General features: G+C 31.9%; 2 protein-coding genes and 1 long non-coding RNA gene across 3 annotated transcripts; all 3 read right to left on the bottom strand.

Annotated features, from left to right (window-relative positions):
• Nucleotides 1-3,073: 3,073 nt before the first annotated feature.
• On the bottom strand, nt 3,074-17,354 carry LOC127730219 (carbohydrate sulfotransferase 11-like). Its single transcript, XM_052238507.1, has 3 exons — nt 17,229-17,354; nt 16,135-16,181; nt 3,074-6,095 (listed from the first exon to the last, which is right to left on the bottom strand). Exons 1-3 carry the CDS (start codon nt 17,329-17,331, stop codon nt 5,205-5,207), a joined length of 1,041 nt encoding a protein of 346 aa, XP_052094467.1. The 5' UTR covers nt 17,332-17,354; the 3' UTR covers nt 3,074-5,204.
• A 2,416-nt stretch (nt 17,355-19,770) lies between these two features.
• LOC127730220 (uncharacterized) lies at nt 19,771-21,547 on the bottom strand. The gene is made up of 2 exons (XR_007994997.1): nt 21,393-21,547; nt 19,771-19,965 (listed from the first exon to the last, which is right to left on the bottom strand). It is a non-coding gene; the product is annotated as an uncharacterized LOC127730220 (long non-coding RNA).
• A 2,149-nt stretch (nt 21,548-23,696) lies between these two features.
• LOC127729019 (uncharacterized) lies at nt 23,697-24,520 on the bottom strand. The gene has a single exon (XM_052236591.1). It carries the CDS (start codon nt 24,518-24,520, stop codon nt 23,723-23,725), a length of 798 nt encoding a protein of 265 aa, XP_052092551.1. The 3' UTR covers nt 23,697-23,722.
• Between the last annotated feature and the right edge of the window lie 3,460 nt (nt 24,521-27,980).

Consider the following 27,980-nt stretch of genomic DNA (forward strand, 5'->3'; position numbering starts at 1 on the left):
GTGCAGTGCAAGTGCATGGTGGACACTCTTCTGTAATAATTCGATTTTTCTAATAGATTGAATTTGGGTAGGCTTTCATATTTCCCGCCAAACTTTCAATCTCCCATGCAGAGTTATCGGTCCTTGAGAGAAAGCGAGGACCGATAACTCTGCATGGGAGATTGCAAACGTTCTTGAGATATTCTTCCGCATGCGTTAACACACATTTTCTGTACGTGTGCATAGATATTAAAGATTTTTTACTTATATATATATTTCTAACGACAAAACATTTTCATATTATTAATTTATGTTCTAAAAAAAATATTTTTAGGAGTATCCATTGAAAAAATGAATTTATAACAAGCGATAAGGAATGTTGATTTGCAATCGATAATGTCCGCGTATTTATCATGTTTATAGATCGGTTACAATCCCAACACGAAAGTTACGTAATGGAAATCTAGGCGACAGCAATACACCGGAATGCCCTCACGGTCATCCGATGTAATAAATCGGTAATGTGAGAATGTTTTGTAATATTTTGTGAAAAGTTAAGTAATTTAACGTCTGACATTTTGTATTTCGAGAGAAATAATCGTGGTCATGTATTGCGATCTGATCGTGATTGCAATTAAGTACAATATTTTTATTTCAAAATCTGTGATAAAATCCGTGGTATTATGAAGAACGAGAAAACAAACCCTAGAAAATGTATGTGTCTGTCAGAATGATTATTATATCTAAATGATACTGGCCTGTAAGGTAAAGAAAAAAAAAATACGTATTTCTTTAAGAAAACGATTAAGACGAAATATGGCCAATTGAAAGGGAATCAAAATTAACGAAACACACGTTTTAAGTCATATTATAGCCACATTCCAATATAGCATGCTTCATTTGGCAATACATCGTTATCATATTAGATAGTACAGTAAAATGCATTTCATATTATTAAAATATCCGTTTGTGTGTTTACACTTTTTATGTCATTGAAATGTTAGGACCAGTCTACCTTTTTGTAGAAACAAATACCAATGTTGAACCTTTTTGATAGACATTTTGTATTTCTCAAATTATTTGTCCTGATCATTCAATAATTCAGATTAAGTACTGCCCTTGCATATGTCTTCTCGGTAAGATTTCCTTCACCATCTGATACCAGATCTTAAACGATCCAATCGCAATACTCGAATACCGTTACTTATTCTTTCATGATTATTTTTGTCGATATACTGAATGTGATTTCGATCCTCTAAACAAGAATTGTTTTATTAAAGGTGATCCTGTATGATTACGCTAAGCTTTACGAATACTCTGCTGCCTTTAAGGGGTAACAATAAAGCATAGTATACTTTTAAAGACAAGTAACATCATCGATCTAGGTTAAGTGCAGGCTTATTTACATTTTTACGTGAATGTGAATAGGTGTATGTCTTTTATAATAATTATCAAATATGTTCATATTGGACAAAAAACATGGTCACATAAGGCAAATAAGTATCTGTTCTAATTGGTCAGTTTTAAAATTTAGTTTCTCTGACTATATAAGCTAACAAATCAAGGACGCCAAATTTTGTTTAACGAATAATTAGTGATATTTTCACACTCTTATGATGAAATACCCTTATGGTTTAATATTTTTTTACATTTTGGGAAACCAAATGTCTATGTGTTGCCTTTCCAACTTTAATTACTTTCGCTACAGTCCATTTTAACAATTTTTAACGTGCAGTATTATTTCTTGCTCATTCTTGAAGACCTATGGTAAAGGCGAAATGTTCCTCGTCTATCAAAGTAATATACATATATATATTATTAATCGAAATTTTTTAAGAAAACGTGATTCGTTAAAACTTGATCACATGTACATTTGTTTTACTCAGTTTACACGCCAATACTGTTATGTTTAGCTTTTCGTAGGTCAAAAACAGCATAGTGCACAGGGCATACAGCATTTTACTAAAAATACATTCTAGAAATCCCTAATTTCACATTGTTCATGCAGTAGTTTTTGATTAATAATATAACAATTGTATCCTTTGGTTGAGGTCAATACGATGTTATATCGACCTAGAGAAGCATATTGACCTCGGACTTTGTCCTCAGTCAATATGCTGCTCTTAGGTCAATATAACCTCGTATCGACCTCATACAAGGGCTATAATTGTATCAAATATCTCATCATCTTTTAACGATATAGCATATCTCTTATCTATATATGTTATACGCTAACCGGATAGAAAAAAGAACAAGCCTGTACTACAATTTCTTAAAAGAAGAAAATGTTGATTAAAAGAAAAAATCTAAAACAAGAGCACACTTGGTCATCAATGGACATGTAAATGTCTGTTTGAATTTCAAAACATAATATTCAACAGTAAACAGATTTTTTGCTATCTCTCTTCTCCACATCACAAAAGGGGATACATAAATGAAAATGGTGAACCAAAAAATGGATTTATTTGAAAACATGATAATGAAATATGCATGCTATGGTTAGATTATCACAAATCAGAATAAACGTGTTTGCATATTCTAAGTATGTCTTTAACTTAAATGTGTCCAATATTGGAATTGAAATGGGCAATAACCCCACCAACATAGAATATGATATCCGTATGCACAAGTGTTTATGGAATTGAACCCGTTATTGGATAAAGTGGTAAAAGATTATATTTGTTTTTGATGTAGAAAATAATTTCTCGATATTTTTTTTAAATTTGATTAACCTATAAACTTCATTTAAATTTGATTGACATATTAACACCACGCACACAATTTGCCTGAATTCGAACTTCGGCAGTCATTTTTTATCATACTGTTTACATCAAGTGGAACACTATATTTGATAATATTTGCCAGAACTTAACACCAATAATATGATTGAGAAATTCGGCAGTACATGTGATATTTTCTCCAAGGAAGTAAAAAATGAAAACAACATTTTATAAATTCCATGCTTCCGAAGCGCTTTTCTAATTAACATTCATTAGGAACGCTCAAAGTCGAATATGTGAAGGCCAAGTATGTAAATATACATATATATATTCATATTTTTATCATAAAAATGTTACCTTTTTTGCAGTGGGGCAGCCGTACAGTGTCCAATGATTCCCAATATAGAAGATGAACAATACGGTACATCGTCATCACGTGACCTAGAAAGGGCTCAAACTTCCAGAAAATTTCTTACAATGATACTAAACTTTATCAGAATGGACCAATCAACGAGCACTGAAGACTTTAAAACAAGCTCATTAGATTGTCAAGTATGACGAACACGTGCTGTATGATATTGTATACATTACATTTGTAATTTTTCATGAATAAGTCGATGGGTTGCGTAGATAAATCATTTATACGAGGCATGTAATTTTAATGGTATAAATGATACATTTTGCTTGTAAATTTTCAGTTTATGAATTGTGTAATTACAGAGTAAATAAGGTTATAACTCATTTGGCTGTCCTGTTTAAGCACTCTGATTTATATGATCTTATACGTTATATATTTTTTTTCTCCAAACTCCGAAAACATTTTTTTTCTTACAAAGATACGTTTTGTGTTCAAGAAAAGACATAACATACTTTTTTCTATGCTTTTATAAATTATATTGTTTATTGCTATATCAGAAATGATTTTTCTATGTTGTGATGTTACACTATTGTTTCAGGTAGGGTGAATGTTGGCGCCTATTAAAACGTTTAAACCCGCTGCATTTGTTTGCACCTGTCCTAAGTCAGGAACCTGATGTTCAATGGTTGTCGTTTGTTGATTTGGTTCATAAGTATTTCTCGTTTCTCGTTTTTTATGTAGATTAGACCGTTGGTTTCTCTGTTTGAATGGTTTTACACTAGTCATTTTTGGGGCCCTTTATAGCTTGCTGTTTGGTGTGAGCCAAGGCTCCGTGTTGAAGGCCGTACTTTGACCTATAATTGTTTACTTTTACAAATTGTGACTTGGATGGAGAGTTGTCTCATTGGCACTCATACTACATCTTCTTATATATTTTTACCCTCAATTGCGTATCAGTCTAATGTTCTACGGACTGTTAACAATATAGAAGAAAAAAAATCAAATTTGCTTTAACTTCAGTTAAAAAAATATTTTATCGAATCAAATGATATTTATAAACACTCTGTTTTCATTTGATAAAATGATTATGTAACAAAAAAGATAAATACACTTTATTCTTGTAGTTAAAATTTGGATTTGAAGATAGTTTACTCTGATATATCATGTACTTCTGGGAACAGTATATCTAACTATAATTAGGTAGTGTAAGGTCCCGTCAATTTATATGTTCCTGTGTACTTATATAAAAGCAACTTATTTCCTATGATTTCTTTGATAGATGGTTAATGAAGCTATTGCATCAAGGGTTCCAAGTGGTAAAATTGAAGTCATTCATTCGAAAGTTTTATGGACGCCATTACAATTTTGGCTAACCATTATGGAATATCTACGTCACAGATGACCACGCATATGTTCCAATTGTCATTCCTCTATTGCTCAAATATGACATTCCCGAATGCGACCCATTGCTGGGTTTGTACTTGCATGATAAAAACGACAGGTAGAGCAGAAACTGCTTACTGAGCACCCGAGATTTCCCTCGGTATTTGTTGGGGTTTGTGTCGCTCAATCTTTAATTTTTTGTGTAACGTTCTATTATTGTTGAAAAAGAGAGGCGAAGGATACCAAAGGGACATTCAAACTCTTAAATCGAAAATAAATTGACAACGCCATGGCTAAAAAGGAAAAAAGACAAACAGACAAACAACAGTACACAAAACAACGTAGAAAACCAAAGACTGAGCAACACGAACCCCACCAAAACTGGGTGTGTTTTCTTTTCATTGTTTTCACTTTTGGCCACAGTGTTTGTTTTTATTGGACTTATGAATTTCGATTGCCCCCTTTCTCTATTCTCTCGCTTTTTAATCATATTCATTTCAATCATTGTCTGTATTTTTTAGAAGTTCGTTGGAAATCCACGAAAATCTACGCACAATGATAAATAATTAATTCACATAATGAGGACTTTGTTGTCTATAAGACATCTGTATTTTTATATGCATGTTAAATGTAATTATATTTGTTCCAATGAAAGTGACATGAATAAAGAATGTAATTCAATTACAGTAATCACTTGTTATTGCAGACATACAGAAAGGCACACAAGTATCATTGTCGATTAACAAAAATCTTTTATATTAACATTATTTGTATTCATCGATGCCTGACACATATTCTGGCGTTTGGTAAGAAAATATCTGATAATCAAATTTATACAGATGCCATAGTTTTTTCAGATAGATTTTAGGTATTTTGTTGTAAAATGTTTGAGTGATTTTGGAACTTTCTGTATTTTTGTAAGATACGCTTCTGTCGGGGAAAACTGTCTCATTGAATATTTTAATTCCCATGTATCCGAAAGCCTTTCTAATGTCATTTTTGATTGTTTCAAATTTACCGACAAAATCATAGTTCATCAAACAAGGTTGACATAGATATTGATATTTTGCCCAGTGCTGTTCATAAGATAACTCAAAAGTATCTGGGTCAGTCAAATATTTAACGAACTCAACAAATTTTATCGGTTCACTACGGTTTACTTCTTTACTTCTCTTAAATCTGATTATTTTTTCTGCAATATTTTGAAAGACCGTCGAGTCTTTTCGAAACATTTTGTCTTTAAAAGCTGAGAGTAGTCTTTCAAAAGGATCACGAACAAACACGAGTTTCTTGTATGTTTGCAGCTTTTTCTGAATTTCAGGAAATGAATATTTGTCCAGGGTGTTTCCATATTTTGCCCAGGTATCATGCACATCACCAGACCACATTTTATTAAAAACGAAGTCTTTATTTGGAAACTTATCACTCAACGCTAGAAATATTCTTTTCCAGTTTGTACATGCCAATTTCGGCATCATACAAAATATAAATTTGTACTCGTCATTTACATACATATACTGGTAACTATTTCTCGGTATTGCTATGGGAATATGTCCAATGTCTTTAAGCTTTCTACATAAGTTCTGGAGTTGATGTGCTCTAATTTCTGGTTCGTCAGTAAAGCTTCGATTAATTAAAGTGTTCTCTTCTTGAGCCTAGAATAAAAAGAAAAAAAAATATCAACTATTGATAAGTTTATGCTTAGTATGATAAACATATACAATCAGTAGTAATAAATGACTGGAATGACCGTAAGACTGTTATTAGATATTATCAGTGGCGGATCCAGGGGGCGTAGAGGGCGTACGCCCCCTTTGATAGCCCCAAAATATAATTGTATCATGTTTTTTTCACGATTTATATGACTTTCATAGAATAAAAGCGTTCACAATTTTTTTTCGCATGGCTTCGCTCAGCAGTTTAGATTCCGTTTTAAGGTATTACGCCCCCTTTTAAAAAAAACCTGGATCGTCCCTGATTATTATTTAACAAAATTGAGTATAGGTCATAATAAATTTTGATTTAGTTTTCTATTACAACAATTGTTGTCTTATCAGTTCTGTTTACCTTCAATCAAGTGAGATGCATTATTTTTCCAGCTGAATACTTTTGATTGTCATTGGGGATATCGGATATTAACTTGCAAGAGTACAGCTTCATACCGATGTTTTGCTTTTATGTCCTTAAAACTAAATTAGTTTTGGGATCATCTGTTGAGATTAAGGATCATAACGTTATTCTCTTATGGCTGCTATGTCATCTAGATATGACCAAATTTCCGATCTACACATTTGATAAAATTGTTTTGAAAAATGATGACAATTTCCAAATAAGTCTTGTTATTATCCAAGGAAAATCACATTCTAGATTGTAATTTGTCAGACAACACGACGTACCGTGATAAAAAAGTTATCACAAAGTATGTTTAACTGCTTTAAAGATACATATGCATTCACATAGTCTGAAACAAATTGGTTCGGTCGAAATAGTTATTTCTTTTCACAAAGGTATATATATATATTGTCACGCAAAACAATATATTTAACCACTGTGTCTTTTGTCCGTTAGACCTAGATCATGAAGTTGTTGTGTAGGACGTAAAAAAGCCCCTACCGACCGACTACTGTTTTTTATTCAATGTGAATTTAATCCCTCGTCCCTGTTTGAAATGTGCTCCCTTTATAGATTAGCTCTCAACACATTTTTTAAATTTGATCTGCATAATGCAATGATACCCGAATCATGAAACAGTATATGCAATGTAAACAAAGCAAAACAAATTTTACTTTTACCTTTTAAAGATAGTTGACAATTTATGTGTAATAAGTTGCAGTAAAGTCAAAATCTACTACAAAAGGCAAAAGTCGTATTCTTATGACATAACTGTATAAAAGCTCTAATATTAGTTTTCTTTTGGTTTCTGAAAGTTTCCAATCAACATAATTAAAAAAGAGGTTCAAAAACATTATCGTTATTTGCGATTAAGAGATGATAAAAGACTTTAGGAGAAAAAAGTAAAATCACAAAAATACTGAACTCCGAGGAAAATTCAAAAAGGAAAGTCCCCAATCAAATGGCAAAATAAAAAAAAAACAAACACATCAAACGAATTGATATATAACAACTGTCAAATTCCTGACTTGTCATCAGTTATAAATTTACTGGTTCCAAACTGAATTTACAAGCGACAACGACAGCTGTCAAACAGTTATTTTTAACAAACGCATTTTAACTGAGTAAGACAATATTATAACAACTGTTTTTTTTGCTGTAATGAAAATGCTAAAGTAATGCACAAAATTAATATATTTTTTTTCTAATTCAAAAAGAGTAATATAGTTCAACGACGTCAATAGTGGAACTAATGACTATACATTATTTTACCCCTGCAAACAAAGCTGGTATTTTGTAAGAGGGGTATAGAAGAATCAATTCGGTCCTCCGTCCCTACATGTGCACGTATGCTTGTCTGCCTGGCCTTCCGTCTGTCAATGTTACTTACTAGCTAGACAGATATTGATGACGCTTTACACGGTTGTAGAACACTCCTAAGGATATGGATAAATTAATATTATCCCGCGCAAAAATTTTAAAACGGAGCTCATCAAATTTACTTTCTTCAATATTTCCATACATTGTATTTGACAAAAGTCTCGTAAAAACCTCATCATAGAAACAAGGCCTAAAGGTAAGCGCAACTCCATTTAAAAACTACACGATATTGAGAAAACTTTAAACAGTTTTAAAGAAAATCACCCCAGTCAAAAATGTTAAAATGGAGTTCATCGTATCTACTTTCCTCACTATTGCAATATATGACAGTAGTCTCTCTTAAGAGCAACTCATCCTAAAAAGCTAGACGATATTGATGCAATCTTCATGCAGTTACAGTAAACTACCTATTTGAACATAAACCGTTTCCTAGATGTTAAAGGAGTGATTATCCAATTAAATAACCTTAATATTGCAATGTCTAATAATTGCTAGTAAGTGCAACCCTTCTTTACAGGTTAAAAGAGCGCAAATTATTATTTGTTTACATTTTACCTGTAAGTTGGTACTCAGAATAGAATCTTGAACGGCTTCTGATTGGATGATACAGGACTGGAATTACTTTTAATCGAAAGCTTATCCAATTAGGTTTAAAAACTCCAGAAAATCAAATTCATATTTTACAAAGTATAGAAAAAACAACCAATTTCTGAACGTTAAAAATAATACCTTTTATATTTAGCGAAAAAAAAAATCAACTGCATTTTAAGTCAACTTTTGCCGCATGACCATTTGTATTTTTTTTTGCTGTTGTGCAACGCTAAAACTTCATAGAAACCAGGTATATCCTGAATCATACATGTATCACCTTTCTACATGTCAATTTTCAACCTACCTTTAAAGTCTTATAAGAAAAATCTGACCTTCGGAACACAGGTACTACCAAAATAAACCCTGGTTTTCTGGAAATCTTAAATTAGTATACTGAGGAGCACATCAATCCTGAATTTTAAATGCAAATTCATAGACAAGTAAATTTTGGCTCAAAATGGTCTAAATATATTTTTCTTTCACCAAAAGTTTCATTTCTGCAAATTTATTGGTTAGTTTAAGTAAAAAATGACACCAAAAGCACTATTTTGTGTCAGAGTAAGGCTACTTTTACATACGTTCTAAATCGGAGGGAGTAATTAGAGGTCTGACACCTAAACAGCAAAAACAATTGATCAAAAGTCTTTTGTTTTGCTTTATCCTTAATCCTTGGTCAATTTGTAGTAAAAGAAATCCTATCTGAGCATAATGCGACTTATATTACAAAATTCACAACTCAATTTAAACTGACTGTAATGTATGACTTTAATAGATAATACTTGAAAATTTCATTTTAGACTACAGGAACATAAACTTTCGATATCAAGATCAGTTTTGGTTGATTTTTCCTTGTTTGTCCTACTGCTTTAAAGACTTTCCACAAATTTAACAATGAGTTTAGTAAAAAATAAAAGGTATTGAAGAGTCTAGGAATATTGACCCCCCCCCCCCCCCATTTTTTTCACCAGGTGTCAGTAATGGGAATATTAATTGATCAATAGTGCAGTTATGTTCATTAAACTATTTTTATTTACTATCAGTCAATAAAATCTAAGGTAGAAAACTTTCATTTGAGACAATTAATGGGATTGTGAGGAGTTTATGCAGTGTTTACTTTAGGCTATGTTATCTGCTAAATACATGGAATGACGCAATGATATAAGGGGTAAAAATCAAATAATTTCATTAAATCTTCATGACGACAATTTTTTTGGGGTAGTAAACAACCTATGTTTTAATGTTTAATACCACAGAAACAACTTACTGTGCATTCATAACAATTTAGGACATTTTTTTTTTATATGAAAGCATATTGTAAGGGTGGGAAAAGCTAAAAATAGCACAAATTCAGGTTCAAGGCTCTAGATTTGCAATATGTGACTTTTTGCCAAAAAAAGGTTGAAATGTGGCTACTATCATTTCAAATGATCAGTTAAGACAAAAAAATCAATTGTTTTCTGATTTTTGGGTTTCACCGCTTTTCGCTTTAAAGGTGTCAGACCACCAATTAAAAATCCCTATCTGTTCAACCAAATTTTGCAATTTTCACAGCTTTCTGAATATTTTACCTCAAGTTTAACTTCATAGAAACCAGGTATATCCTGAATCATACATGTATCACCCTTCTACATGTCAATTTTCAACCTACCTTTAAAGTCTTATAAGAAAAATCTGACCTTCGGAACACAGGTACTACCAAAATAACCCCTGGTTTTCTGGAAATTAAATTAGTATACTGTGGAGCGCATTAATCATTAATTTTCAATGCAAACTCATAGACAGGTAAATTTTAGCTAAAAATGGTCTTAATATATTTTTCTTTCACAAAAAGTTTCATTTCTGCAAATTTGTTGGTTAGTTTAAGTAGAAAATGACACCAAAAGCACTATTTTGTGTCAGAGTAGGGCTACTTTCACATACGTTCTAAATTGGAGGGAATAATTGGTGGTCTGACTCCTAAAGAGCAAATAAATTGATCAGAAGTCTTTTGTTTTGCTTTATCCTTAATTCGTGGTCAATTTGTACTCTTCCTGAGCACCTGAGATCACCCCCAGTTTTTGGTGGGGTTCGTGTTGCTTAGTCTTTAGTTTTCTGTGTTGTGTCATCTGTACTATTGTTTGTCTGTTTGTCTTTTTATTTTTGGTCATGGCGTTGTCAGTTTGTTTTCGATCTGTGAGTTTGACTGTCCCTCTGGTATCTTTCGTCCCTCTTTTGTAGTAAAAAAATCCTATCTGAGCATAATGCGACTTATATTACAACATTCACAGCTCAATTTAAACTGACTGGAATGTATGACTTTAATAGATAATACTTGAAAATTTCATTTTAGACTACAGGAACATAAATTTTCAATATCAAGATCAGTTTTGGTTGATTTTTCCTTGTTTGTCCTACTGCTTTAAAGACTTTCCACAAATTTTACAATGAGTTTAGTAAAAAATAAAAGGTATTGAAGAGTCAAGGAATATTGACCCCCCCACCCCCACCCCCCCCCTTTTTTCACCAGGTGTCAGTAATGGGAATATTAATTGATCAATAGTGCAGTTATGGTCATTAAACTATTTTTATTTACTATCAGTCAATAAAATCTAAGGTAGAAAACTTTCATTTGAGACAATTGATGGGATTGTGAGGAGTTTATGCAGTGTTTACATTAGGCTATGTTATCTGCTAAATACATGGAATGACGCAATGATATAAGGGGTAAAAATCAAATAATTTCATTAAATCTTCATGACGACAATTTGTTTGGGGTAGTAAACAACCTATGTTTTAATGTTTAATACCACAGAAACAACTTGCTGTGCATTCATAACAATTTAGGACATTTTTTTTTATATGAAAGCATATTGTAAGGGTAGGAAAAGCTAAAAATAACACAAATTTAGGTTCAAGGCTCTAGATTTGCAATATGTGACTTTTTGCCAAAAAAAAGGTTGAAATGTGGCTACTATCATTTCAAATGATCAGTTAAGACAAAAAAATCAATTGTTTTCTGATTTTTGGGTTTCACCGCTTTTCGCTTTAAAGGTGTCAGACCACCAATTAAAAATCCCTATCTGTTCAACCAAATTTTGCAATTTTCACAGCTTTCTAAATATTTTACCTCAAGTTTAACTTCATAGAAACCAGGTATATCCTGAATCATACATGTATCACCTTTCTACATGTCAATTTTCAACCCACCTTTAAAGTCTTATAAGAAAAAACTGACCTTCGGAACACAGGTACTACCAAAATAACCCCTGGTTTTCTGGAAATCTTAAATTAGTATACTGTGGAGCACATTAATCGTTAATTTTTAATGCAAACTCATAGACAGGTAAATTTTGGCTCAACATGGTCTAAATATATATTTCTCTTTGGACCAAAAGTTTCATTTCTGCAAATTTGTTGGTTAGTTTAATTATAAAATGACACCAAAAGTACTATTTTGTGTCAGAAAAGGGCTACTTTTATATACGTTCTAAATTGGAGGGAGAAATTGGTGGTCTGACTCCGAAAGAGCAAAAAAATTGATCAGAAGTCTTTTGTTTTGCTTTATCCTTAATCCTTGGTCAATTTGTAGTAAAAAAAATCATATCTGAGCATAATGCGACTTATATTACAAAATTCACAGCTCAATTTAAACTGACTGTAATGTATGACTTAAATAGAAAATACTTGAAAATTTCATTTTAGACTACAGGAACATAAACTTTCAATATCAAGATCAGTTTTGGTTGATTTTTCCTTGTTAATCCTACTGCTTTAAAGACTTTCCACAAATTTTAAAATGAGTTTAGTAAAAAATAAAAGGTATTGAAGAGTCAAGGAATATTGACCTCCCCCCCCCCTTTTTTTCACCAGATGTCAGTAATGGGACTATTAATTGATCAATAGTGCAGTTATGGTCATTAAACTATTTTTATTTACTATCAGTCAATAAAAGCTAAGGTAGAGAACTTTCATTTGAGACAATTAATAGGATTGTGAGGAGTTTATGCAGTGTTCACATTAGGCTATGTTATCTGCTAAATACATGGAATAACGCAATGATATAAGGGGTAAAAATCAAATAATTTCATTAAATCTTCATGACGACAATTTTTTTGGGGTAGTAAACAACCTATCTTTTAATGTTTAATACCACAAAAACAACTTACTGTGCATTCATAACAATTTAGGACATTTGTTTTATATGAAAGCATATTGTAAGGGTGGGAAAAGCTAAAAATAGCACAAATTCAGGTTCAAGGCTCTAGATTTGCAATATGTGACTTTTTGCTAAAAAAAAGGTTGAACTGTGGCTACTATCATTTCAAATGATCAATTAAGACAAAAAAAATCAACTGTTTTCTGATTTTTGGGTTTCACCGCTTTTCGCTTTAAAGGTGTCAGACCACCAATTAAAAATCCCTATCTGTTCAACCAAATTTTGCAATTTTCACAGCTTTCTGAATATTTTACCTCAAGTTTAACTTCATAGAAACCAGGTATATCCTGAATCATACATGTATCACCTTAACATGTCAATTTTCAACCTACTTTTAAAGTCTTATAAGAAAAATCTGACCTTCGGAACACAGGTGCTACCAAAATAACCCCTGGTTTTCTGGAAATCTTAAATTAGTATACTGTGGAGCACATTAATCCTTAATTTTTAATGCAAACTCATAGACTGGTAAATTTTGACTCAAAATGGTCTTAATATATTTCTCTTTCACCAAAAGTTTCATTTCTGCAAATTTGTTGGTTAGTTTAAGTAGAAAATGACACCAAAAGCACTATTTTGTGTCGAGAAGGGCTGCTTTTACATACGTTCTAAATTAGAGGAAGTAATTGGTGGTCTGATACCTATATGCCCTACATGTCATTTTTTCAGACTTAGTCATTTATATTTTCCATATACTAATAACATTGTGGGATTGGGGAGTCCTTTTGTATGTGTACCTACATTTCAAATTAATATTTTCAATCCAAATTCTCAAAATTTCAATTGAAAGTGACAGTAGCCATTCTTCGATACAAAACAGTCCACGTATACAGGAAGATTCAAATTATAACAGGCATGTTTAAGTATTAAAAAGAAACCATGAGCCCAGATGGCGAATGGTTTGTTTTTCGTGAATCTACGCTTATCCATTGTATCTCTAACTATTGCATGTATTGTGTTGATGTCTTTTCAAAATTAAAGCCTTTTCTTAATTAGAACGTATTGTAAGTGAGTTTAAATAACCATGTTATCATGTTCAACAATGCATTAATAAATCTAAGTTCACAATTAATTGGTTAGAGAAATACAAATATAACAGAACACGTCTGTCTTTAATTTATCAGGCATCTGGATATCATCCGTAATTTACAAAATAAGACATATTCGAACTTATTTCTAACATGTCTAAGTATATATGATAAGTATGCTGCCGAAAATTCTATCAAGAAGCCTAATTCTAGGCACATCACGATTTACTTGCATAGGGATTTGCGAATAAACATTTGTAAAGATATATAGTAAAACAGATGAAAGCATACTATATTTATAAAACAAAAATGGACAAATTGAATGTAACCATTTTCCTTTCAAATATGTGAAATAGCCAATAATAATCAAAAAATAAACGGGAAAACCCGCTACTATTACAAAAATAATCACAGTTACATACAAAGTAGGAAAAACGGAAAAACTGAAAATACGGACAACAAAGAGAATACAGGGATTTGAACCTAAACCTACAAGTCTCTACCTTTAACTTGACTCTTTAACTCATTGATCTTAACCATGTTAAACTCGCGGCTACCAACTTATACTGTACGATTGTCTATTATGTATACATAAAGTGACAATCCCTGTGACACTGTCCGTTGTACCAATGTGTATCATATGTTCAATTTAGACTTGTTCATATGTTCATTTATATATAATAAATAAACTTGTAAATTGCAATACATTGGTAGCCGAGAGATTTCGTCGATGAGTTGATATCAGTCACACATAACATATTTCAAGGAGGGGTTCGTTTCCCAAAAATTACAAAAAATTAAAGGTCAGTTAAAATAATTCCATAAGTGAACAGAAATCAGTAAAATAGCAAATTCAAACTTAATGAAATTAGGCACACAAAGGAAACAATGGAATATAATTTGGTGAGTCGATTTGAGCGACAGATTTAGGAAGCGTTGATTCTAGAAAAAGAATCCACGGTAAATGAATAGGCTGACGTCACGACAATGGTTTAATTACATTGCATTGTAGTCATTTCTTATTTTAAGGTTTAAGTATCGGTTAGTCTGTGGAAAGGTATATACTATGAAATTTAGAGCGAGGGGCTTGCCCCGAGCACTTAATTTCATAGTAAATACCTTTCCATTGAATATCCAATTTAGCACATATTTCCAACTCAAATAATCTTTTAATTGGTTTATTGATAGTTTATTTTGACTGATTACTTTTATCACAAGTGTTTGTAAAACGGAGTTCATTAACTAAGTATTATGTTATGTAAATTTACTCACTAGTATCATAGCTATCATATTTGATCAATTTGTGACAATGATTTATCAGATCATGAGTTTATAAATGCAGCATGCACGAATTGGGAAAAGAGCGGTTTATAAGTCAATTACACAGAAAAAATATGTGATTTAAAAAAGCCATTGACTCCAGAATGAATAGATGGTAGCTGCTGATGTAAGTATGTATAATATTGATATAGAGCGATGTTTTACTACATGTACTTCTTTACATGGTAATATGACATAATAAATTGACCAAAAAACAGGCAAACATAATTAAATTGTAGTGGAGCTTTACATTTTTTGAAAATATTCTTCAATTTTACAGTAAAACTAAAGCTATAATAAATTTGCAAAAATACAGATATATGGGCCCATAGATAGTCTAGCTAATATGCATTAAAAACAACTACCAATAGATCAAAGATTATATATTTTTTTTTTATTTCAAAGTAAAAACTAAAAACTTTGTCAGAATATAGATAAAGGTAGCACATTCCCTTCAGACATTATCAGGGTTTTTCAATTCATGATGATATTGATCAAGTTCCTTAAGAAAGTTAAAAACATCAGCATAAAGTTGCCGCAATTTCCCTTCACAATGTTGCATAGTACATACTTTTTTTGTACAAAGTAATTGCATGAATGATAATTATAAGATAGCGTTTTACTCTAATCAAGATATGAAGGACCATATTTGTTATTTTTTATTTAAATGATAGAAACTTGCAATTGTCAAAAAAAAAAATTTAAACCACTGCAGATTTTTACAACAGGATATATAAAAATCAATGTGAGAACTAATTACAGACATTTTTTTTTATTTGGCACACAGCATTTTATTCCAAAAGTACAGTACAATGAAATCTTACCCTTGTGGTCATTCATGCATAGTTACTTAGTACACGGGAAAAGTATGTACTATGAAACTTAGGAGGCAAATTCAAGCAATTTGATTGGACAAGAAGTTGTAAGTATGTGCTAATTCGGAATAGATACAAACCAATTGTTATATTGGTATCGATCTATACTATGACTGGGATTTTTATGGTGAATAATTGAATGTTAACTTTCCTTAGGCAATATGATTTTATATACGTAGAAGATTTAACTTACGATTGACTTTAAATGCTGCTCCGGTCTAGTAACAGTGATCATAGAACCTGAAATATACCCAAGTGCATATATATCTTTTCTATGGTCAGTATATTATATACTTGTATATTCTATGTAAGCTACTTAACTGCACCATTAGAAATGTTTGCACGACATGCACATTTAAATTTCAAGATGCAAAGACTGGTTTGATAAGAAAAATAACTACATGTTAAGATAACCATATTTGCTAACGACATACGTATTATATATATACATAAATGGCGATGTTTGGGTGCTCGAGTTGTTGAGTTGGTCTCTAAAATGACATTAAATACACGCCTCCTTTTATTCATATGTAGAAAAATGAAAATCCCAGACTTCGTTTTGCTGTATTCGAAGTGCTTTTCCAAATTTACTATAATCAGGGAAGCTCAAGGAAAAAAAAACATGTTGCGGCCGGAAGAAAATACTTTGTGTTCAAGAATGATCTACATTGCAGATTTGGAAAATATTTGGATAGTTTCCTGAAGGTAAACGAGGAGTAAAAGTTATTTTGAGAATATACCAAAAGTGCAATTCAATATTTTTATTATGGGAAATTTGGTAGTGGTGCTGTTTATTTAGTTATAGAATTTATAAAATACAAGATTCTGTATTCCGTGTTCAACAGCTTTCATTTGTACAACATTTTTCCTGTCACTCCTCTCTGTATGATACAATTGTTCGTCATCACTGTCATACGTCTGTATAATAAGTTTAGCTAGTAACGTTTCTAATGAAGGTTGTTAATTTATTGTAAGAAAAACGGTTTCGAATGAATCACATTTAATATATTGTCGAACAATTTAACGTGATTTTAATCAACATCAGCGCATAAAGTCTGATGACTATCATTGTTTTTCCATTTTCTTGTCTTTCATTTTTGATACTTTGTAAAAATGAAATATGTTAAGTCTATTAAAGACACATGTACACTATGGCCTCCGTAAGGTTTCCGTCTTACTGTGACGTATTTAAGTAGCTACTATAATTATTATCTTAACTGTGAATTATACGATAATTTCTACTATGAATTAAAAATATTTTCCGTTAGCTATTATTTCTAAACTTACTGTTATATTGATTTGTTTTACATTTTAAAAATAAGCTCCCAATTATCAAACCAGCTATAAATGTCAACGGAGTTCTTAACTTTCTGGTACTTTTCATAAACATTTCACTAAATTTTATTATGTCCGAACTTTAAAATCCTCATCGTTTGAATGATCATTATTTCTGAACATTTCTACATTCCTAAAGTCTGGGGTATTTAAAAAAGAAAACAAAATTACACTAGAATATAAGTTAATCGTTATTATCCTTGTTTGGTCAACCGACTGTATTTGTTTGTACAGTAAGTGTTATTTTAAAACTCTGGTCAGTAGTTTTCCATTCAATAGTCCACCGAACATGTACTTTAAAAATATCAATATAATACTTATATCCCAGCTCCTTTGTTCTACCAGGGGTGATCTGAGTCGGATCATCCCTACCAGATCACCTTACGGGAGAAAGGAAGAAAGACCATTCACAATTTGTCTTACATTTATTTTTCTCTTTTTTAATTAAATAAAAAAAATAATAAACCTTTCAAATGTAGAGTTCATAAGATAAAAATATTCCCTGTGGAACACCTCCCCTCCCCCTTTTTTTTGTGCTCTCTATTTTCAACCCTCGAATTAAGCTTTCCAATCTAATGAAAATCAAAACCTTGCTTTCTAACCAATCTATTCATGTACCGGACCGGCAATTTTCTTTATTTAATACGAAAATCTGCAGTGCCGTTATATACATGCATGTTGTTTGCTTGGAGTCCCAGCCCGAAAAGAAAGAAATAGCCCAACTCCAAGATACTATATTCCTGCATCACGTGATTTTTACCACGTGGAGCTTACATTTGAATAAATACCGAATATGGAAAGTGAAACTACAATTCAAAACATAAAGTCCGAAGGCACAAATAAGAAAAAGAATGTTTTTTTTTGCAAAGGGTGCGGGGTAATTCTCTCTGTGTTCAAAATATACATGAAATATTTGCCACTGCCCCTTTTCTGTTCTATAAATTCTAACCCCGAGTTTTCTATCTGTTACATGCCAAGAAATCCTCGCTAAAAATTCCGGTCTACCTCCTACGGCACTCTTTAGTAGCTAAAGATTTGATTTCGTTCAACAAATTAATTTATGACCTTCATGTACGTGTCGCTTAGAACACGGCCATATACCAAATGGTCAATATTAATCATCCATGTAATTTGCTCTATGGGGTGTTTGCAGAATTTCAACGGAGGCAATTTCTTGGCATGGCTTAAGTTTCTTTGTTATGCATGCTTTCCTTTGTTTTGCAACATTTTGGCGGGAATGCCTAATCCACAATAAAACTCAAGTTAGAATTATTCTTAGTATATGTAAGAGAATGATACATATTTATTTTTTTAAGTTCCACACATACAAAAGAAAAAATCTTCGCCGATGTAACATTTCAATCCTTTTTACACCAACATGCCTTCACTGAACTCATTTGAATTTCGTGGTGACCATGATAGTACATTAGTTTAAACATATTTTATTGTCGTAAAACATTGACAATAGGATTAGACACAAGTTTTGCAACTTAGAACGTCTTCTCCATTACATACAAATAATAAATAGATAGTACATTGCATACTACGTCTTCATTCACGTGTACAAATGATACGATTATTGTTGTTTTGTTAGCGTTTTGTTACTATATTTCGGGGACAATATTTGCTCCGTTTATGATACGTAATTTCTGAATGACCAAACGCTTAGCTACTGTGTAACGTTCTGTATGTTCGTTTTATAGCATGAAAACACTAAAAGAGGAATGTGCAACCCATCATAAATTATTGTAATTATTGTAATGGATCAGTATTATGAGATCCTTATTATAAGTAACTACGACATTGAAAGAAATTAAAAGTGGTTCCTTAATCATCCGTATATAAGCGGCACATGCATTTTATTTTATCCTTATATTTTTCATAATGCGGTACAAGATAATTATGTTGCTGCAGTATAATATTTCGACACAACTATTTGAAATTCACAAAACATTTATTTAATTCTTTTGACCAAAGATTTGTAAACTATACATTGTCAAATCCTTGTTTTTACGTTCGTAGTAACATAGTACATTCCATTGTCAGTCACCTGTGTCAATTTACGTGCACACTACGATTGTTGTTGTATTTGAATCTTTCGGCCAATGAAATGAGACGTTACAAGTTGTTTGTTTGTGATACGCCAGAATGTTATCAATGAACTACCAAACGCTAAAGTTGACTGCATTTCAGTGTAATCCATTTCTTCATGATTAAGTACGAGCGTTAGCGAGTACTTATCATGAAGTAAGGGATTATCATTCTCTTACAAACTTAGAATATTGTTAAGTGCTCAAGGCTTAAATGATCTCTTGATTGGTTTTATTCAAGAATTAGTTTCTTTGTATATGTAAGAGAATGATAATCCCTTTCTTCATGAATAAGTACGAGCGTTAGCGAGTACTTATCATGAAGTAAGGGATTATCATTATGTTCTAATTCGCCAGACTTAAACGAACATAAATTATTTATGCAATAAAACTCAACACATGTATCAGAAATGAGCTCTCCTTGTGAGGGTAGCATACTTTTTATTAACCAATGTATAATATAAATCAAACAGTTCGTTTCAAAGTTCATTTTAAGCACATTACGGCTTAATCTCAGTCGTTATTAATTAGGTATAAAAACAGTCATACAGGCTCGATCACAGTCAGCCAACCATTAATACATACAAATATACACCAATCTACAAAACAAGAAATACAACTTAAATAAATCATTATAAGTAAAACATTACTTTCCACATAAAAACAATAGATGGTCTTGATGATGGTGGGGGGTGAGGGGGGGGGGGGGGGGCTTAATACAGGCAAGGCAGTAGTACGGCGTATGCTACTCAGCGTAAGGCAGAACTTCGAATAATAACATTATAAATTACATTTAATTTAATATATCAAACAGCAAGCACGAGAAACACGAGCCAAAATCATACGATACATAGAATACCTGTTTTAAATTCGCAATGCGACGAATTTTATCCAATGGAATACATTGTAAACATTACAGGTATTCTAAAAACATGTGTTGATGTAAACAAACACACGTGTTTTACCAAAACATATACATGTGCTTCCGTACTATTATTAAATATATTTATGTTCTAATTCGCCAGACTTAAACGAACATAAATTATTTATGCAATAAAACTCAACACATGTATCAGAGATGAGCTCTCCTTGTGAGGGTAGCATACTTTCGAAAGTAACAAAGAAAGAAAAGGGGGAGGGTCATATGCCAAGGTTTTTAGAAACTGTTAATTTTTCTGATATGTTTTCCTGAACATACCCATCTTTTGCAGTTTCAGATGCCCATCTCCCATGTTTCTTGAATAACCTGTCATTTATACCAGCAGCGGCTGCAGCCGTCGCACCACCTGCTCTCAAACTGTGTAAACCAAAATTAGATTTTTCTAGACCTAAAGATCCAAGAGCGTCTAACAACAACTCTCTAGTCCTTGTATAAGATAGAGGAGTAATTCCTCTTAAAACATAAGTGTTTGTTTTCTTACGAAAAGTTACTGCTCTAAAAATGATTTCGTTAGAATCGATTGCTATGTTAGCTTGTGATAAATATGTGTGTAACATAGATACCGGACATGTCATAGAACTAGTCTTCGAAATCAACACTCTACTACCTTCTCTGTGTTGGTCAGTCTTACTTTTTTCGATAAATAAAGACATATAAGTAGGATAAAACTGTATATCTGATCTTTTCAAATTAACAAGTTCGGAAAATCTTAAAAATCCTGCATAACTTGTAAGACACATACAGGCGATTCTTCTATGATTTAAAGTACTGAATTTGTTACCGTATTTTTGTACAATCTGGTACAGAATTTCAGGTGTAATAGGCTCTTTCTTTTTTACAATGTAATGCCCGATTGACCTATGAACTCCTTCTTTAATAGATGTACATAAAAAAGAATTACAAGGATCGGCAAATCCAGCTAGTTTATGTGACCAACTAATTGCATAGTAAGCTCCTTCAACTATAGATGCGGATTTGTGTTTTTTACATAAATGAATCAGGTATAACGAAACATCATAGTCTGATGCTGGTAAAGAATTAAGATTAAATGAATTACACCATCTACAAAAATTGTTAAAGGCGTACCTGTACTTCTTCCGAGTGCTTTCAGCTCTAGAGTGAAGACAAAATTCTGGAAGACATTTTGCTAAATTTTGTAATGGCTGGTGTGGTGAAAGAATTTCTGATGACCACCTACCAACGCTGAAAATATCTGAAAAATGTAAAAATTCAAACAGATAGTAAATAAAAAAGTATATACTACATGACAAATGCGTTTAATATATAATCATTACTGACCTTGCTCCGTACTATAGCCTTGTCAGATTTCTAAAAAAGACCTCGCTATCATTTCTATAGCCTTGTAAACATGTGTCATGTCTATGTCACAGTAATACAAAAACAGTTATCTACATTGTTCTTAGCCTAACAGCTAAAATATCAGAATTAAAATTCTTAGAGCCAAAAATGGAATTCTTGTTGTTCCCTTGAAGGAATATGCGTTGTTCACTGGAAAATTCAATTACTTCCAATACATAATGACGAAATTCCATGTTTCTTCTAAATAATAAAGTCCAAAACGATGAAGACGGCCATTTTGGTACTATCAGGGTACCTTCGGCTTTACAGAGTACTAAATGATTTATACTTTTAGTAACTAAATCAATTGGAGGGACTATCCAATTATTTTCATTTTTCCAATTTTGTGTAAAAGCATCAATAGCTTCACTCCCGGGATTCCAAAATTTTGAATTAAATCGCTTCAATTTTGTATTAGCAAAATTGGCAAATTTATCAACAGTATAAGGACCCCATAAATTATCCATGAATTCAAAAAACTCCGGAGATGTTTGCCAGTCATCTATATCTATCATTTTAGACAAAAAATCAGCTCTACAATTTTCTGATCTAGGTACCCATATTGGATGTACAATGACTCCTTCCTTCGAACAAAATTTAAAAATGTCATATGCAAAACACTGTAAATGCATCTTGGTGCTACCTCTATTGATTATTTTTACACAGTTTTGATTATCGGTGTGCCATTTGACAGTACTGTTTTTTAAAACAGATTTAAATGAATACAAAGCTAATTGAATAGCCCTTAATTCTCGCCAGGTCGAACTCATGTTTTTCTCATATTCGCTCCATGTGGAATGAAAAACTTTTTCATTCAACTCTACAGTAAAAGCACCTGCGGCTACATTACTAGCATCTGAATACACCACTATGTTTGGTAAGGTGTCATTCACAAAATTCTTCTGATTAAGATTTGTCAAACTGTCTGACCAAAATCTCAACTCTGCTAATACACACTCAGTGTAAGCAATATTTAAATTACCATCCCATGATTTTCTGTTCTCAATTGCAAAATATAAATGCCTTGTCATTAGGCTTGTGACATTGCCCATAACTGGAGACATAGAAATAATTCTACCTGTGAATTGTGCTAACTGACGAGCACTTATAATGGGAAATTTATTCAAAATATTGTCAAGCGATTCTTTTTCATCATTTAATCTACGTTCAGACACTGCTAAACTAAAGCTTTTCGAATCCCATATTAATCCTAGCCATTCCAAGCGTTGAACTGGATCAAAAACAGATTTTTGTTCATTTATCAAAAATCCAGCTAATTCCAATGAGCACTTTACGAATTCAGATATATTTTGACATTCTAAATACCCTTCTGACATACCTAAACCATCATCTAGATAAAGCACTATATCTGCACCGTTTTCACGCCAGTATTTAACCATAGGTCGTAAACATTTTGTAAAAATGTAAGGCGCTGAACTCAAACCAAAAGCTAAAACTGAAAAGCAATAAAACTTTCCGTTCCAAGAGAACCCTAAATATGTATGTAGCTCTTTGCAGATGTCTAAATGAAAATATCCAGATTTTAAATCAAATTTAATAGGTATAGATCTTTTTTAAAAAATTGTTGAGCAACTTTCCAATCTTCGAATTTTATTTTATTTTTCAAAACGTATAAATTCAATTCAGATAGATCTTATATCAATCTCTTTTTCCCGGACTTTTGAATGGCAACACTTAATGGATTTACTACAAAAGGCTGGAATGGTACTTCGTGTACGCATCCGTTTTTCGAAAGTTCGAGAACAGCTTCGTTTACAAAATCAGTATTATCAACTGCAGATTTATTATTGCGGAATTTCATAGGAGGTGGTAAACTCACAAAAGGAATCATATAACCTGATTTTATAGTATTAATTATAAATTTGCTTGCTCCAATGTGCTCCCAAAAAGCTACATTTTTAGATAAACTACTTTTGACGCCTTTGGCGAATTTGGAAAAATCAACTTTATCAAAATACTTAACATGTTCGAAAAGTATATTCATGTGCCCTTGCAACAAATATTCATCTACTAAATTAAGAAACTTATCTTTTATCTTATGTTGCTGGGTTGTTCCTTGGTGTAAATTGCTTGCTGCTTCTATTGGGACAGTTTGTCCTCCAGTGTCCAAATTGGTGGCATTCATAACACATGTCATAGGAAGTCGCCTCTCGGCGACTGTTCCTCCGAAAGGGCGGCTGGTTGTACTGTTGAAGAGGCATATCTGCAGTATTAGTAGGAGGTCTGGAAACAGTAGCTGAAGGCTTAGCGTAAGGTTTAGTACGACTTTTCTTCTCCTTGATGGTTTTGAGAGCTCTGCTTTCAGCTTGTCGGAGTCTTTTCTCGTCATCTGAATCTGATGCTATTTCGTCACTCTCGTACTCGCGAACTGTGGTCCAACCAGCAGGAGATTTATCGGCTATTCTGATGAGCTTATTTCTTTTGTTCAACTTTAAGATAAGTCCAGAAATTAAATTTATAGAAACAAAATCTTCCTTCGAAAAACGTTTTTGCAGCTTATGTAGGTCAGCAAGGACTTCGGAATTGAAAGAAAATTGGATTTGATTACCTTCACTCTTTAGTTTCACGGACGCTTCCTTTTTCAACTTAGTGGCTAAGGAGTCGTTGCCCGACAGTAACTCGTTCTTCAATGCAGATATTTTAGAATCGAAGTACGACGTAAACAGTTGAAAAGTGCTGTCACTTATTTGTTGCTGTGGCGCTGTTTGCTGGGTTGCTGTCGACGGTACTGGTATAGGCAAACTAGGAAATGCAGTTTCTCTATTAAGAACGACAGGAGTTGTAGACTCGTGTAGTAGTAATTCGTCTCCGTCTTCGGAACGGTGGTCTGTCATGGTTAATACAGGCAAGGCAGTAGTACGGCGTATGCTACTCAGCGTAAGGCAGAACTTCGAATAATAACATTATAAATTACATTTAATTTATATCAAACAGCAAGCACGAGAAACACGAGCCAAAATCATACGATACATAGAATACCTGTTTTAAATTCGCAATTCGACGAATTTTATCCAATGGAATACATTGTAAACATTACAGGTATTCTAAAAACATGTGTTGATGTAAACAAACACACGTGTTTTACCAAAACATATACATGTGCTTCCGTACTATTATTAAATATATTTCTCTTACAAACTTAGAATATTGTAAAGTGCTCAAGGCTCAAATGATCTATCAATTAGTTTCATTGTCAGTGCAATGTTTATAATTGATGCATGACTTCCCTTTTCGGCATGTCATTTATGGATTAGTTTTAGTGATGTGAGGACTTTCTTATCATTTGGGAAATATTTAAAAAAAAAATGCGTTATAGATATTAGGTGACATAACAGTAGAAAGAAAAGATAGGAATTGTATGTTTCATGATTGTGAGTATGAATGTAAATCATGTAATATTTTAGTGAGGAATTATCCTTTTTTTTATTTACAGTTTAAATCAGTTTATACATTTGAGTTACAACTAAGTTTTATTTCACAGCCAATAATTTGGTCCGGCTTTTTACATCAAATACTGTTTTATTATGTCAGGGAAATGTTCAAAAATAATGCACTTTAAAGTTTTTAATATGTTCAAAACTAAATTCCTGTGTTTTTTATCGGAATACATGTATTGGAAATAACTATTCTCCCCAACCGATGATCAAGTAATCAAAGTTTTGGAAAGCTAAAATTTAGGTTATTTTTTATCTGAAAGATTTTTTTCCTTTTTTTTGCATTGCTTTGGTATTGTTTAATAGTAATTTGAAGTTATTAATATTTTCATAATAACATTCACGGTACCAATTTTACTGCACTAGTAAACTTCAACTTATTTTGAGATTTTTTTTTGTTTCACAATTCAACTTTTAGTCAGTTTCAATCACTTTGTGATAAATCCTTTCAATCTGATAAATGTTCTTCGGGGCAGTTGTAACTCATTTATAGAAACTCTTTGTTTTGAACTGTAAATAGACCCAAATAATAGGATAATCCCTTACTAAGAACATGATTTACATTCATTCTTCACAATTAAGAGGCATCCAATCCTACAATTTCATTGGTCGAGAGTACTTTGCTATATTCTAAGTCAGTGCAATGTTTATAATTGATGCATGACTTCCTTTTTCGGCATGTCATTTATGGATTAGTTTTAGTGATGTAAGGACTTTCTTATCATTTGGGAAATATTTTTAACAAAAATGCGTTACAGATATTAGTTGACACAACAGTACAAAGAAAATGTTGGAATTGTATATATTTACTGATTGTGAATATGAATGTAAATCATGTAATATTTTAGTGAGGAATTATCCTTTTTTTTATTATTTACAGTTTAAATCAATTAATACATTTGAGTTACAACTAAATTTTATTTCACAGCCAATATTTTGGTCCGGCTTTTTAGATCAAATACTATTTCATTATGTCAGGGAAATGTTCAAATAAAATGCCTTTAAAAGTTTTGAATTTGTTCAAAACTTAAATTCCTTTTTTTTTTATTTTATCGGACTATTGGAAATAACTAATCTTCCCGACAGCTGATCCAGTAATCAAAGTTTTTGAAAGCTAAAGATTTAGGTTATTTCTATTTTAAATCTTTTTTTTTCTTTTTTTGTATTGCTTTGATATTGTCTAATTTTTTAGTAATTTGAGGTTATTAATATTATCATTATTACATTCACGGTACCAATTTTACTGCACCAGTAAACTTCAAATTATTTTAAGTTTGTTGTTTGTTTCACAATTCAACTTTTAGTCAGTTTCAATCACTGTGTGATAAATCCTTTCAATCTGATCATGCTGATAAATGTGCTTCGGGGCAGTTGTAACTCATTTATAGAAACTCTTTGTTTTGAACTGTAAATAGACCCAAATAATAGGATAATCCCTTACTAAGAACATGATTTACATTCATTCTTCACAATTAAGAGGCATCAAATCCTACAATTTCATTGGTCGAGAGTACTTTGCTATATTCTAAGTCAGTGCAATGTTTATAATTGATGCATGACTTCCTTTTTCGGCATGTCATTTATGGATTAGTTTTAGTGATGTAAGGACTTTCTTATCATTTGGGAAATATTTTTAACAAAAATGCGTTACAGATATTAGTTGACACAACAGTACAAAGAAAATGTTGGAATTGTATATATTTACTGATTGTGAATATGAATGTAAATCATGTAATATTTTAGTGAGGAATTATCCTTTTTTTATTATTTACAGTTTAAATCAATTAATACATTTGAGTTACAACTAAATTTTATTTCACAGCCAATATTTTGGTCCGGCTTTTTAGATCAAATACTATTTCATTATGTCAGGGAAATGTTCAAATAAAATGCCTTTAAAAGTTTTGAATTTGTTCAAAACTTAAATTCCTTTTTTTTTTTATTTTATCGGACTATTGGAAATAACTAATCTTCCCGACAGCTGATCCAGTAATCAAAGTTTTTGAAAGCTAAAGATTTAGGTTATTTCTATTTTAAATCTTTTTTTTTCTTTTTTTGTATTGCTTTGATATTGTCTAATTTTTTAGTAATTTGAGGTTATTAATATTATCATTATTACATTCACGGTACCAATTTTACTGCACCAGTAAACTTCAAATTATTTTAAGTTTGTTGTTTGTTTCACAATTCAACTTTTAGTCAGTTTCAATCACTGTGTGATAAATCCTTTCAATCTGATCATGCTGATAAATGTGCTTCGGGGCAGTTGTAACTCATTTATAGAAACTCTTTGTTTTGAACTGTAAATAGACCCAAATAATAGGATAATTCCTTTCTAAGAACATGATTTACATTCATTCTTCACAATTAAGAGGCATCAAATCCTACAATTTCATTGGTCGAGAGCACTTTGCTATATTCTAATACAGGATAGAATAAAGACACACTTTCAAAATTTAAATAGAAAAAATCCATTGTCTATGCTGGGATTCGAACTCAAGACCTTTAGCATATCAACCCACGACACATAACCCTACACCAGGACGACTGATACCAATTCACAGTAATTTAATATATTTAAAGGAAGCAAGATATTTTCATAAGTGGGGCGAGTTGGCAGACCTTTATTCAGGTCTTTTACTCTTTTCATAAATAACGCGAGTTATCAGACTGATTGTTCAATTGGATTTTACCCTTTTTCATAAGTGGGGAGAGTTGCTAAACAAGAGTGGGCGATTTTTTAGAAAGTGGCGATTTAGTGTGGGCCGATTGGCTAGTGGGGCGAGTTGACATGGTTTCATATTTAAACATCGTGTTCGGGGGTCATAAAGGGTATGTAAGATTTGAAGTATTCACATTT

Source organism: Mytilus californianus, unplaced genomic scaffold, assembly GCF_021869535.1.
Source record: "Mytilus californianus isolate M0D057914Y unplaced genomic scaffold, xbMytCali1.0.p SCAF_2, whole genome shotgun sequence".
NCBI classification, from domain to species: Eukaryota; Metazoa; Mollusca; class Bivalvia; order Mytilida; family Mytilidae; genus Mytilus; species Mytilus californianus.